Below are 15363 nucleotides of genomic sequence, written 5' to 3'. Positions count from 1 at the left end.
GCATATGATCTGTGCTGGGCTATTTCATCAAAGCTGTAATGCTATATTCTTTTGTTGTCTTGAAATTCTCTCTTCCACAGGGTCATTTCGTTACTTCTTTTCTATAAAGCACTTGAATAAGGAATTTCTTATCTGTCGGCGCCACAGGGACATTGTTTTAAGCTTTAACAGCTGCTCGATGCTTTGCTGGTTTGATATGTTTAGCCGTTTGTGACCATCATCGCTTATGAATGGCTTCCATGGCAAATTAGAGCCCCGTGAAAACTCTGTTGACTCTTTTCTTTCTTCAAGACTTTTCATTGTTTTAAAAAAATTGAGTTAACGCCTTGAATATCGTTCCAACAAATGGAAATAAAATCAATACTCAGTATAGCTCCCCGTTAAGAACAGATCGGACTTGATTCGAAGAGATCACAAAAAACACGGGAGATCTTGATCGACGCAGAACAAAATGAATGCCAAGTATTGTAAGAACAAATCTGAGAAAGAAAACGGAATCGACAAAGGACTGCAAGAAACAATAAATATAATATTCAAAATAGAATAAAATAAAGGCAGCATCAGAGTCATGGAAGTATGAGGTTAAACACTGCTCGCATTAAAATAAATGCGTGCTTCTCATAATCCGGAATATTCGCAGTCTGGGAGGTTATTGTCAACACTAAGTGTCAGTAGCTCTTACCCAAACCAACTAATTAAATCCTTGGTAATGCTAACGCCAACTTACCGTTGGTGCCATTAACTACTTATAACCCAAAATAGTTAATTCTTTTCTGCCTCACCTCGGATATTTTTCCGGTAATGCCGATGTTAAGGTCTCTTGACATCATTAGCTTTCTTCTTAGAAAGCTAATCAAATTATCATAGGTTTACCGATACTGACATTGTCTATCAATATCATTGACTATTTTATTCTTGAATAGTTAATCAAGTTGAACATTCATTGTATTCCCATCAAGATCATGCTGATGTTAATAAATCTTGCTCACATCATTAGTCGCTCATATTCGGGATCAACTAATAAAGTTTAGAAACGGTTGTTTTGGATTGCTCATTATAGTTCGTTATTCAAAATCAAAGTTCATAAGTCGCCGACCAAAATCAGATTTCAATCCAAGTTTGTTTCATCATATCTTTCCTTTTCTTTAACTTCATTCACAAGTGTTAAATTCATAGAATATTATAATAAAGGAAATAGAAAAGACAGCGAGATTTTTTTTAAAGTTAATTTTTATTTAATTATATGGCAATTAAAATAAATATTAATTTGAAAGAGTTTGGATGATTTAAATTTCATAGAATTTTTTGTTTCAAATTCTTCATCTCTTATATTTTTTTTTTCCTATTTTGAATAAACAAATCTTTTTTATTAATAAAACCTTTTTTCAACTAACACTTAAAGTTATTAAAACCAATATTCTCAAGAATTCTAATAATTTAAATTCATGAGGAAAAAAATATGTTTCTTTGGTGAAAACTCCCTTTTCCTTATTTATTTGTTTTTTTATTTTGAAGAAACATGTCTTTTTTATTAGAAGCTTTTTTTTAAAATAACAAATCATCATGATTGGAAAAGAAAGTTTCAGTAAAAAAAATTATATCTTTATAATAATTTATGTGCTTGTAAGGAAAAATAAAAGAATAATTAATTCACATAAACAAAATAAAAATTCACAATAACAAAATATATATTTTATTCTTTTGTAAAGATTCATATGCAATATTTAAAGGCCAAGTGAATGAAGCTCATGCGCACCTATGCTTGAAAGGCTAGGCTCAAAGGCTTGATTTGCAACATGGTCAGCCTCCATTGGACCTAAAAGGTCAGGTTTGTGTGTGTGTGTATATATATATATATATAAACATATAACATGTTATTTGTCTAAGATTTTTTTGAATTAGAATAGAGAACATGTCATTCACTTGAGCAAATAACATATTGTTGTTTAGTAGGAAATTGGAATCCACCTTTTGAGCTACCAAACTTTCAAATATCAACTTGTTTTCAACCAAAAATATCTTGGGACCTTAAAAACAAACCATACAAAAAACCTTTATAAACACCAATTTATCTTTTCTATTATGGTTAAATAGTGAAATCACATGTATTTAACTTCCTTTTTAAAGGTAAATCTACTAACACTAAAATCAATATTTTTTTTATTCTTGAAATATAACTCACCAAAAATACTTGTTTTCTTTTTTTCTTTTTCTAGCAATTTTCTTTCTATACTCGCTATATCAAGGAATTGAAATGTAAGGAAAATAAATTTTTAGAATTAAATATAAAATAGCTAAAATTACAAGGGTTAGAAAAAAAATAGAAACCACAATGAACTTTAATGAGAAATTCCAAGAACAAAACTCAATAGTCAAAGAGTGAAACATGTGGGAAATGAAGTTTACAGCTAAAATATGAACACATAAAATTGATTCAAAAATATTTTTTAAAAAACTTCATTTGGCATTACTCTTAGAAGGTATTTGGTATAAGGCTAAAAAACCATGGGTGAAATTATCACAAAAATAAATTATTATTATTATTATAATAGCAAATTTAAAAAGTGTAATTGTTGGCTTATAAAAAAATACTGATTTCTTACAAATTGAACCAGAAAATACTTGTGAAAAAAATAAAAAAGGAGAATATAATTATTTGGCAGTATGATTGCAATTGTTTTAATTTTTCGTGTCAAAATACATAATAATAATGTTTTTTTTAATTTTTTAAAAATTATTTTTAACATTAGAACATCAAAATAATTTAAAAATACTAAAAACATATTGATTTAAAATTAATAAAAAATAAAAAAAAATTAAATTTTTTTAAAAATATTTTAAAATATAGACGCTAACAATACAATATCTAACTTCAACTTTTTCATTGATTGAGCTTGTCTTTTGAAAAATCCAAGAACCTCAATAGAGGACAGCCTGTCGACCAAAACCTCAATGACAGCACAGATAAATATCCTCTACTCAACTCCAGAGCCACGGTGGATTTTTGCGGAAGGCCGACAATATCAAAAGGACGGGAGAGAAATAAAAAAAGGTAAGAAAGCAGAAGCCATGGTGGATCTTCGCGGACGGTGTGAGAGAGAAGGCCGTCGAAAGCAGAATCCAATGAATTGCATTAAGAGAACAAACATACAGACTGTTAAAGGAAAAGAAAAGACAAGAAGCCCCATGTAGTATTCAAGGGAGGAGGGAGGAGGGAAGCGCCTGCTCTGATATGGATTCAAGCTTAGGGCAACCCTCGATACTCAATTTCCTAAGAGAGGTGAGGTGATGAAGCCCCTTATAGTCCAGAGACTTCAGATTTCCCAGACGTTTGATTTTAAGGGTTGTGAGAGTGGAGGGCAACGTCTCCTCGTCAAAAGACTCCACATCGTTCCCAGTAAATCTGAAGCATGAAAGAGAAGGGAGTGCTTGCAAACCACATACCTTGAGCTTGATACAATCCACAATGCAAAGTGTGTGTAATTTGGAGGACAAACCTCCTTCAGGAAACGAATCAACTTCTGGAAGTGATCTCAATTGCAAATCCTCAAGGGAAGGGAGGAGGGAATGCATGTTTTCTGGCAAAGACTTCAAATATAAGCAACCCTCTGTTCCCAGCACCCTTGGTTCTCCATTATTCCTCCATCATTCAGATCACCCTGGTTTGCTTCTTGTCTCAAAGCGATTGAATGGCGACAATTATAATTCTTGGCACCGTGCCATGAAAATTTCTCTAAGTGCCAAGAATAAGACAGGTTTTATTACTGGCAAAATAAAAGAACCCCATGAGGCTTCAAATCCTGAAGAACATGCTCTTTGGCAGCGCTGCAACGACATGGTACTTTCTTGGATTCTAAATTCTCTTGAGCCAAAATTAGCGGATTTTGTTCTTTCATGCAACACTCCTGATGTTATCTGGGAAGATCTTCGTGAAAAATTTTCTTTAGGGAACACTCCCCGTATTTTTGAAGTTCAGTGAGACATCTATAGGATTGAGCAAGGTCAGATATCAGTTGCAGCATATTACACAAAATTGAAGGGTTTATGGAACGAGCTTGTATCTTTCAATTCAGAGACATGTACCTGTGGTGCGCAGACTAATCGGACCAATCTTATTCAGTTTCTCATGGGACTCAACGAGTCATATTCAGATGCAAGGGGTCAAATTTTACTGATGAACCCTTTATCAGTTCGTCAAGCTTATGCCTCCGTTGTACAGGAAGAAAAACAACAAGAGTTGGGGGCTGATGTCATCATACCATCAAATACAGCAGCCATGGTTGTGCGTGGCAATTACAACATGTCTAAGGGTCGGCAAAACAATCAAGTTCATGGGAATCAATCAAATAATTCACGTAATAAAGAGCCTTTTTAGTGCACTTACTGTGGTGATATGTATCACAGGAAAGCAACCTGTTACAAATTAATTGGCTACCCTCCTAGTCATCCGAAAAGTAAAGAAAAAGCACCACACCAGCGCCAAGGCTACTGTTGTAACTCAAATTTTGACCCACCTTTTTTATAAAAATCCAAAAATAGCAAAAAAAACAACAAAAAATCCAAAAAATATGTTTTTAATATATTTGCATCATTTTTAGCATTTTCAACGTCGTCTAAAAAAGAATTTAAATTTTCAAAGGTTTTTGGAACGCGTTCGACTTTTCACGTGTCATTTTAAAATCATTGATTTTCCTCATCGAGTCGACGTTGATATTGCTCGTTTTCAAAAAAATACAAAAAAATAAGAAAAATTAAAATTTACAAAAAAAAAGAGGAAAAGAGAAGGAAAGGAAAAGTTGAGGGACTAGTTTGAAAACCTAGCAAAACTTTTTTCTATAAATACCATGCTATACAGAATTTTAAAGGGAGGGGGGGTTTATTTTGTAATTTTGGGGAGGCAACATAAGGGAGGGTTTTCATTTGGTAATTTTGGGGGAGAGGGAACCAAAAACACAAAGAAAAACCCTACAAGCTTAGCTCTATTTTTTTTCTCAGCCGCCAGGCCGGCGCCTCCCCAGCCCCCCCTCATCGGATTTTTTCTTCTTCTCGCCGGCCAAGGGCTTGCCAACAGCCACAGCCACAGACGTCTCACCCTCACGGTCCCCCCTCTCTGATTTATTCTTTCCTTCTTTTCCCCAAGGCTGTTGATTTTCCATCCCCACAGACCTGCACTTTCCTTCTCTTTCCCCCCCGATCTGTTCTTCTTTCTCTCCACCGGCCGCAGGCCACGGTCTCCACGCCAGCACAGACGCAACGAAGCTTCGTTCATCGGCGCAGATCGGCCTCCAGCAGCAACCCTGCTGTCCTCTTCATCTTCGTCCGACCAGCCTTGCAGCGGCGTCTCCTCCACAGGAGCAAGCCACCGCCTCCGCCTGTTTCTTCATGACCAGCCGAACACAGCGGCGCTCACAGACCTAGATCTGCCCGCCATCGTCCTCCACGACCGATCTGCCACCGGAGAAGAAGAGGAAACGAGAACAGATCGGCGGAGGGAAGCAGACCCGAAACGAAGAGGAAGAGAAAAAAATAAATAAATTGAAAACAGAGAACAAAAATTAAAATCGACTGGTGTGTGTTCTTTGCTTGATCTGCAGGTCGGCGCCGGCAAGGAAAGAAGAGGGGAAGAAGTCGACCCAGACCCCCTGTTGCAGGTTTTCTTCTGTGGCGGCGCGTGAACTCACGCGCCGCCAGTGGCGGTTGCGCGTGGATCAGACGCGCCGCCACTGTCTTGCCGCTCCTGGAGTATGCCTGACACTGTTCCGGAGGTGCAGAAGTGGTTTCTAGTTTGTTTTGGGTTTAATTTTTGTAATTTCAAGTTGTTTAATGTAATGTTTGTGTAATTTTGAGTTTTTTTTATATAGTTTGTATTTTATGTAAATGTGGATGTAAAAAAAAGAAAAGAAAAGAAAAGAAAAGAAAAGAGGAAGTGATAAATAATAATAATAAAAAAAAGAAATGTTTGTGTGTGTTTGTATTTTTTTTTTATGTATGTTATTGAATAAAAAAAATAAAAAAAGGAATTTAAATGTTTTTTTTTTTTGTTTTGGGTGGGCTGGAACATCAGCCCAGCCCCTTTTCACTCCGGGCTGGAACATCAGCCCAGCCCATGTGGCTGGGCTGAGTCCATTTTTTTCTTTTTTGGGCCGGAACATCAGCCCATGGGTCTGGGCTGAGTCTGTATTTTTTTGGGCCGGAACATCAGCCCAGCCCATGCGGCTGGGTTGAGTCCAGCCCTGTTACCAGAGGGCTGGAACACCAGCCCAGCCCATGCGGCTGGGCTGAATCCAGCCTTGTTCTTTTTTTGGGCTGGAACATCAGCCCAGCCCATGCGGCTGGGTTGAGTCTAGCCCTGTTACCAGAGGGCTGGAACACCAGCCCAGCCCATGCGGCTGGGCTGAGTCCAGCCTTGTGCTATTTATTATATGTATATATATATTTATTTATTTATTTTGTGTTTTTTTTACATATAATTTTTTTTTATATATGATAAAATTGCAAGAATAAAGAAGAATTTAATATTCTGATTTCATCACGGATAAAGAATCATGAACTTACATGTAAGTTGTATTTTCTGAAATTCGATGAAAGAACAGAATTTTTAAAACTTCTTTAATACATCAAGTCCACAAAGCAGCTTACCTCAGGTAGGGTGCGTTAGGGGTGCTAATACCTTCCCTAACCACAACCAGTCCCGTACCCGCGATTTCTGAAAAGACCAGTACATCAGGTTTTCTAGTAGCCCTCAATAAATTACTAGGTGGCGACTCCAACGAACCAAATCAGCAAAACAGAATGAATAATCGCCAGCCGATGTCGCGTGCCGGGATTTTTTTTTTGGGTGCGACAGCTACTATAGGCACTCTGCATCTGGAAACCCCTCTGCAAATCAAGTGGATTTTAATCCCACTTTTCAGGAACTCCATGTCTCTCTGCCCAACTTGACTGAGGATCAATATGATACTTGATAGTGGGGCAACCCATCATATTACTTGATTGCTCACAATCGCTGGATACTTGATAGTGGGGCAACCCATCATATTACTTCTTATCCCACATCATTAAAGCATGTCGACAAGAATTTATCTTTGGCACCTGTTTCCTTACCTAGTGGAGACGTGGCAAACATTATTGTGACTGGCTCAATTCAATTTAACAATTCTTTTCAATTGAATAATGTCCTCTGTGTGCCAAGCTTTAAAGTTGATCTTATGTCTGTTGGCAAGACAACCGAGGATTTAAATTGCTCAGTGACTTTTTTTCCATCTTGGTGTATTTTGCAAGACTTGGCTACGAGGACAATGATTGGTGTGGGTAAGCGACGTAATGACCTGTATTAACTTGTGGCATTGGCTTCAACTCCTCCTTCTACCCGTTTTGCTTGCAATTTGATCATCTCATTCGATCTTTGGCATCCCCGATTGGGACACCCTTCTTCTAATCGTTTATAATTTTTAGCTAATCATTCACGCAAATTCAATTTTGATTCCAGTCATACATGTGACGTTTGTCCATTGGCAAAACAAACTTGTCACCCTTTTCCTTCTAGTTCAATTTCAACTTCGAAGTGTTTTTCTCTTATTCATTGTGATATTTGGGGTCGTTATAAAACCCCTTCTATTTCTTGTGCCTTTTATTTCTTGACCATTGTGGACGATTTTTCTCGTTTTACATGGGTTTTTTTAATGCGTAACAAGAGTGAGACACAAACTCTACTTCGTCAGTTTTTTCATTATGTTGACACTCAATTCAATACAAAGGTTCAAAACTCCGTTATGATAATGGGGCTGAATTTCTTTCATTAAAATTTTTTTTCCTTGAGGAAGGCATTCTTTTTCAACACTCTTGTGTATACACACCTCAGCAAAATGGTGTCGTTGAGCGCAAACATAGACACATCCTTGAAACTGCCTGTGCTCTTCGTTTTCAATCTCATTTGCCAATTAATTTTTGGGGAGAATGCATTCTTACTGCCGTCCATATTATTAATCGCCTTCCTACTCTGTTGCTTCACAACAAAACACCTTTTGAAATTCTTTACAACAAACTTCCTGATTATTCTCGCATGCAAGTTTTTGGATTTATTGCCTTTGCAATCATAGTCAATCCATCCTCAAAATTTTCTCCCCGTGCCATAAAATACATTTTTCTAGGTTATCCTATGGGACAAAAAGCTTACAAATTTTATGATATTGCAACTCAGAAAATTTTCACCAATCAGGATGTGGTATTTCTTGAGGACACTTTTCATCATCCATCACAAGTCACTCCTACAGCACACAATCCATCAGCCTTGCCTATTCCTCTCCCTATTATGTCGATCCCTATTCCCATCTTCCTTCCTCATCGGTCACCATTGACCCCTTCGATTCTCCCATTTCCTCTTCACCTGTACCAACTGACTCAGTACCCTCCCTTCCTGAGCCACTTTTCTCCACTCCATTAAATCCACCAGCTACACAGCAAACCCTTGTTCAGTCGGCTGACTCTACCCTTCTTGAACCTCCTCTGGTTCTTCTTGATCAGCCACTTCGTCGTTCTCAATGTCCTCGAGAAGCCAACGTTTGCCTCAAGGATTATGTTTGCTCGCAGGTGACTCTGCCTCCACATCAATTGTTCTCGGCCTCGTCTACACCTCCACCAGGTACGAAATATCCTCTCTGTCATTTTATTTCTATTATTGGTATTCTCCATCACATCTCTGTTATATTGCAAATGTTAGTCGTGATAAGGAACCTCCTACGTATGACCTTGCTGTGAGTGATCCTAAGTGGCAGGAAACTATGAACTCTGAGCTTCAAGCTCTCATTGACAATCAGACATGGAGCCTCGTTCCTTTGCCTCCTGGCAAACGCCCGATCAGTTGTAAATGGGTGTATCACATCAAACGCAAGGCTGACGGTTCTGTTGAGTGCTATAAAGCCTGTTTGGTCGCTCAGGGTTTCACACAAACTGCTGGAATTGATTATCATGACACATTTTCCCCCACTGCAAAAATGGTAATTGTCTGCTGCCTCCTTGCTATTGCTGCTAGTCTGAACGGGCCTTTACATGTTGCTATTGGATATCTTCTCCCATTCCTTGACATCTCCTTGTTAGAGCTGGAGGGATGTTTTCATTCGACAAACCCCACATGTTGCTATTGGATATCTTCTCCCATTCCTTGACATCTCCTTCGGAATGCAAAAGACCCCCAAGAGTTTTCGCAGCCAGCGGTAAACCTTTGCACTTTCTCGCTATTTCTCTGCCAAATGTTTCCAAGTGTGAGAATGCTCCAGAATTTGCACTGCTAAATGCATGCCTTGCAAACAACTGCCAGCAATCTTCATCGCTGATTACATTCAAGCGGTGAGAGGGGATGACAGTTTGCGTGACTCTTGCTACATCTTCATTCCGTGTTGTCACGACAATCTTACTTCCAGGCTCTGCATACTGCAAAGGCAGCAGTAATTTAACCCATTCGTTGTACTCAATGTTCCACGCATCATCTAGAACAAGTACAAGTTTTTTCCCTTTCAATGCCTCCATTAGAGATTCATCTGGTTCTTTGGTGCGGCAAGTACCTCCGTTGATCTTCTTAAGAATATCATCAACTATCCTGGTGACGTCAAATTGTTGAGAAGCCCAGACCCAGGCTTTGAGCTCGAAGCACTCATCTACCCGTCTGTCTTTGTAGATAAGCTGAGCAAGAGTGGTTTTACCAACCCCTCCCATGCCCACAATAGGAATCACACCTACATTTGCACCATTTGTATTGTTTTTTGTCAACAAGTACTTCATTATGGCGTCCTTATCAGCTTCCCTTCCATATACGTGATATTCATCAACCACAGGAGTTGTTTTCTCTGACAATGGTCTCCATCCACCAGTACCTTCTATGTGGCGCAGATCACCCTTGTGTTTAACTAAACGTTCAAGCTTCTCATAGATCTTTTGCAACTCTGCTTCCATCTCTTTCATCCTTTTATTAGCTGGATTAAGAATTGGAAACAAATTCCTTACCTGCAATGGCGGAACATATCCATGTATATGAGATAGAATTTAGGAACATATAAATACTAAAATTATTAAACTCGTACCGAGTAAGCTAACACACAGATGCAATGATGTTTTGTTTATAAAAAATTAAAATGAGATTATTTTCTTAAAAAAAATTAAGTCTAACCAAGATTCTAATGAGATGATAGGATGGTGAATTAACCCTCCAGGTTACTAAAATTTGAAAGATAAATTCAACAATTAGCAGAGTAAACATAAAAAAGTGATGCAATGATATCGTTTGAAAAAGCTTTTGAAAAATAGTATATTTTCACCTTATGACACCTAAGAAAAGCAATATTTACCCTATGTGTTTCTCAATTTCTTATTTGTAGGCATAACAAGATAGTTGTATTACTTCCGAATAACGACATTTAGTAAATGTTGTGCTTTTAAAGAGCGACAAGGTGAAACTTCAATCATCTGACTCAATTAATTGACTTGTTTATAATGATTACTTAAATCGGTTGACCGATTATGAAAATAATAAGAAAAATCTCAAAAATACCAAAATCAAGGGGCCTCGATGAGATTTTTTATATCTAGAGATTTGACAGTTTACATAGTGACACGGTGGCTACAATAAGGAAAATGATTTTTTAAAACTTCTACACAGGTTTGAGTGCGATCTAACAGTCGAATAAAAAATTATAGTCTTTTAGTCGTTATTCTGGTTTGGCGGAACCAGATCTCCTCTTGAGCCTTAAACTATCTCATCGGTCCGAAATGTATTTGTTAGGTCATACATGTAATTCGTTTAGGACAAATTCTCATTTAGTTATGATAGACACACACATGGCTATTTAAAATCACTTTTTATCACAAGTCTTTATACATCATTTGACATTGAAAAATAGATAACAAATACTGTGTGAATAATAATTTTTTAAAATTTTAATTGAAATCTATTTTTTTTAGTCTACATATTGAACACATATATATTTTGACTCATAATTAATATTTGAAAGAAAAAAATTCATAAAATTATAATTTTTATGTGAAATGATTGACTAGTTAATACAATTGAATCCAATCAACTGACCAGTTGAACCGGATGATTGAACTTTCACTTCATCGTGTTTCAGAATAACAACATTTACTAAATGTTGTTATTCAAAAATACAAAAGTATGCTATTTCATAATTTTTTTTTCAAACGGTGTTATTATACCAATATTTAACATTTATTGTGCTTATTTTAAAAAAATATTGAATGGTCAACTTTTGATTTTTTTTTAAAAAAAACAATTTAATTCAAATTCTAGAATTGAACATGTTTTAATTAAGTTGACAGCTGGGCCAAGCCAGTGGTTGGAATTTGTTGGAATAATAATGAGTAGTGGTTGCAGGAGAGTATCATAGGGTTGGTTGCATGAGATAAATTAGCATCATTGAGTGAGGGGTGTTGTTTGCATGAAATATTTCAAGAAAAGATTTGAAATTTTCTGATATTTTACAATTTCGAATTGTGCTTGTAAAAATCAGAGGGATCGATACTAACATTATACGAGAAAGGCAAGAACATATGCTTACCGGATTCCTCACACGTCGAGAGGCAGCTTTAATATCCTTGGATCGTAGGTGTTCATATTCAATCACCTCCATTAAGTCCTCAGCTTCATACACAGCATGTCTAGCATCATTAAGCCACCTCTGCACAGCGGGCTTGGTAATCTGCTTCTCCTCCGCGTCGTCGAGAAGTCCGTTGAGAGTATTCAGTGTTTCTTTCAGCTTTCCCAGAAGACCATCATTGAGCTTGTGGCTTTTGAAGAAGCCCAGAATCTCAGGAGCGGTCACCTTCTCGCTCAGAACCTCAATGACAGCGGAGAGAATTGATCCTCCAATGTACTCCACAGACATGATGGGATCTTTGCAGAGAATTGGAAGGAAGCAGAAGCAAAGAATTGTGGAGAAGAAGATAGGGAAGAGAATAAGACATTTAACGAATGGAAAAGGAAAGAAAAATCAAAGTGAGTACGCGGGTTCTCAGTTGACTTCACAGCTCAGCCACTCGAAACTATTGACCCCAGATTATCACTATACAATTCATCGGATACCCTACGAGTTCAGAAAAGACAGTTTCTAAGCTCGAGTGAGAGTAACCTTTGAATAGTTTCTTAAGAAACAGAAAAGAAAAAGAAAAAGAAACGAATAGAGCCATCACATATGATTTTAATTTTAAATTTTTATTAGTAAATATTTTATCTTTTAAGTAATCTATCTCTCCAAAATATTTAATACTCCTTAAATAAATATAAAAACTACTCTCAAAAATTTAAAAACCCAAAAGAAATATTAAAACTAGCCGGAGAATAGCATGTTTTGGGTCAAAAACAGCCTAAAAAGTTTTATTAGTAAATTATTTTTGAGATGAGTCTATCAAAATAATTTAAAATATAAAAATATTAATTTTTAATAAAAATAAATTAAATTATTTAGAAACATAAATTAAACGTTCTTATCTTCGTAATCTCAGGTAGGAAGCCCACAGGAATTTGCATAGGCAGAAAGGATCAAGGGAGACAGCTGGGAACCTTCACTACCAGAAAATTAATAAATACCAACGGAAATACCGAGGGAATATTTCCGTCGGTAAATTTCCGAGGGATTTTACCGACGGAAATATTTCCGAGGGATTTTACCGACTCAAAGATTCCCTCGGTATATACCGAGGGAATTACCGTGGAAAAAAAAAATAAAGCAAAGCAAAAAAAAAAAGATGACGTGTCATTTTTTACCAACGGAATTACCGACGGAATTTTTCCGTCGGTAATTCCGTTGGTAAATCCGTTGGTAAATCCGTCGGTAAATCCGTTGGTAAACTGTGAACACTGTTCATCATGTCAATTACAAAGGGAATTACCGACGGAATTTTTCCGTCGGTATTTTACAGAGAGCTCCAGAACTGTTCATCTTCCAATTGCACTGTTAATTGTTTTACTTTACGGACAAAATCACCGACGGATTGAAAATTCATCGGCGTGTTTTGGCGGTTTTCTGAAAAAATTCAATTGATTTAAAATTTTCATTTAAATATTACAGACGGAATCACCGACGGATTGAAAAATCATCGGTAATTTTTGGCAGTTTCTAAAAACTTTTTACGAAATTGAATATTTAAATTAAATATTGAACCTTTGTATTTAAATTAAATCCGCTTATTTCACAAGAGACAGACTCATTTCTTCTTCTTCTTCTTCTTCTTCTACTACTACTACTTCTATTTCTTCTTCTTCTTCTTCTACTACTTCTACTTCTACTTCTTCTTCTTGTTCTTCTTCTTCACTATATGTAAAAAACATCAATATGTATTTCTTTCTCTTCTTTTCTCTCCTCATCTCCTTCTCTTTTCCTCCATGCTCGGGTATGTCTTCTTCTTCCTTCTTCTTTTATCATCTTAGTTTTTTTTAATTAATATGCTTCACGAATTGTTTTTTCCTTAGCTTCACTTGCAAGTATATTAAGGTAAGATCTTTCTTTTTTCTTATTTTTTCATGATTTTTCACTATATTTGTTTTTTATTTAATTTTAATTGATTTTGTTCTTAATAATTGTATAAATGTTGTTGTGAGTTTTTTTTTTTTTTCATATGAGATCAATTTTTAGTTGATTTATTTATAGGATTTTTAAATTTTTAGCAATTGCGACTTCATTTTTTTCATATGAATTTTTAGTTGAATTAATTTTTTTGTTTTATTTATTTGTTACAAATTTGTTTGAGTTGATTTTCTTATTCTTTTTTCCAAGCATTTTGAGTATATATTATACAATGTTGATTTATGTTAATTTAATTATTTTATAATTTTATAAAATAATTTTTTTTAAATGTTTTTAAATAATTACCGACGGATTTACCGACGGAAATTTCCGTCGGTAAATCCATTGGTAAATCCATCGGTAATAAAAAAAAATTTACCGACGCGCCTATTCCGCCAGTAAATCCGTCGGTAATATTATTACCGATGGAATTACCGACGGACAAAAAATTACCGACAAACGATTCACCGACGAAAATTCTCCGTCGGTGATTTAGTCGGTTAATTAATTACCGATGGAATATGTGTCTTATGCCGATGGAAAAATTCCGTCGGTAAAACTGTTAAATCTTGTAGTGCTTGACCTCAAAGACCCAAATATTAATTTTAATTTCTCAATTTCTTTCCAAGTGTTTATATTGCATCACTCTCCCACTCTACCGAGTCGTTCCTCGAATATTCTCAACGAAAAGGATTTAAAAAAGAAAAACACAATTTATTAGCACAGATTGTGTTGCCGGCCAAGAAAAGCAACCGTGATAAGTGGGGAAGTTATCATTTTCTTACTTTTGTGGTGTAAAATTATTGATATGAAGCTATCTGGTCAATTATCAAATTAACAAACAATCTTCCTTTGACGTTGACTTGTCGTCTCATTTGCCTGAAACCAAGCATACGTTGTGGAATTGAAAACTAAGCAAAGTTGCAATCAATCTCGTAACTTATGGATTGATTTGGTTCTGCAAGGAGTAATATCACAGCCAGCTTTGAAAAAAGTGTTGTGTTGTTTTCATAGCAGTTAATTTTTAAAATATTTTTAATTAAAAATATATTCAAATAATATTTTTTTTAATTTTTAAATTTTATTTTTGACATTATCATATTAAAATGATATGAAAACATAAATTATTTAAAATAAAAAAAATTAATTTTTTTTAAATTAATTTTGAAATGTAAAAACAAAACAACCTTGAAGGAGGTGTTTGAGAACATTATAGTGGTTACTTTTCAAAATATTTTTACTTACAAATATATTAAAATAATATTTTTTATTTTTTTAAAATTTATTGTTTACTTCAACACATCAAAACAATGCAAAACTATATATAAAAAAAGTAATCTTCAACAAAAAGAGTTAAATTTTAACGAAGAACCTGCAATTCTAAATGGGACAAAATATAACAATGCAAGGTAAAAAGGCTGTCAAGTGCTGGCAAGGCAGAGTTCCGAATATGACAATAAAGGAAAGCAAACATCCGACTATCTTTGTTGTGGCTCCGAATGGATCTGTTGCTCGGATAAGGGACCAATGTAGCATTTCGGCTAAATTATACTTAATTTTCCTTTAATTAAGTTAATTAAACTTTTTAAATTTTTAATGAAATCATTGAATTTAATTAATCCTTTTAATTTTGATCAAATTAACTTTCAAACTTAATTTTATTTTGGTTTAAGCTGTTAATTAAATTAATAAGGCCCATTAAAAGTTCAGTTAAGGTTCTAAACTTAATTATTTTGCAAGTCTGCCCCAATAATCAATATATTTCTTCAATTTAGTCCTAAATTGTCATTTT

At 35.4% G+C, this 15363-nt stretch overlaps 1 protein-coding gene across 1 annotated transcript; it reads right to left on the bottom strand.

Annotated features, from left to right (window-relative positions):
• Positions 1-7774: 7774 nt before the first annotated feature.
• LOC118045978 (putative disease resistance RPP13-like protein 1) lies at positions 7775-12111 on the bottom strand. Its single transcript, XM_035054727.2, has 2 exons — positions 11568-12111; positions 7775-9999 (listed from the first exon to the last, which is right to left on the bottom strand). The coding sequence occupies exons 1-2, from the start codon at positions 11892-11894 to the stop codon at positions 9055-9057; spliced, it is 1272 nt and encodes a 423-aa protein (XP_034910618.1). The 5' UTR covers positions 11895-12111; the 3' UTR covers positions 7775-9054.
• Between the last annotated feature and the right edge of the window lie 3252 nt (positions 12112-15363).

Source organism: Populus alba, chromosome 17 (genome assembly GCF_005239225.2).
Source record: "Populus alba chromosome 17, ASM523922v2, whole genome shotgun sequence".
In the NCBI taxonomy this organism is placed as follows: domain Eukaryota; kingdom Viridiplantae; phylum Streptophyta; class Magnoliopsida; order Malpighiales; family Salicaceae; genus Populus; species Populus alba.
The sequence above is the reverse complement of the archived record's forward strand: the minus strand, read 5'-3'. Positions and strand labels throughout refer to the sequence as shown.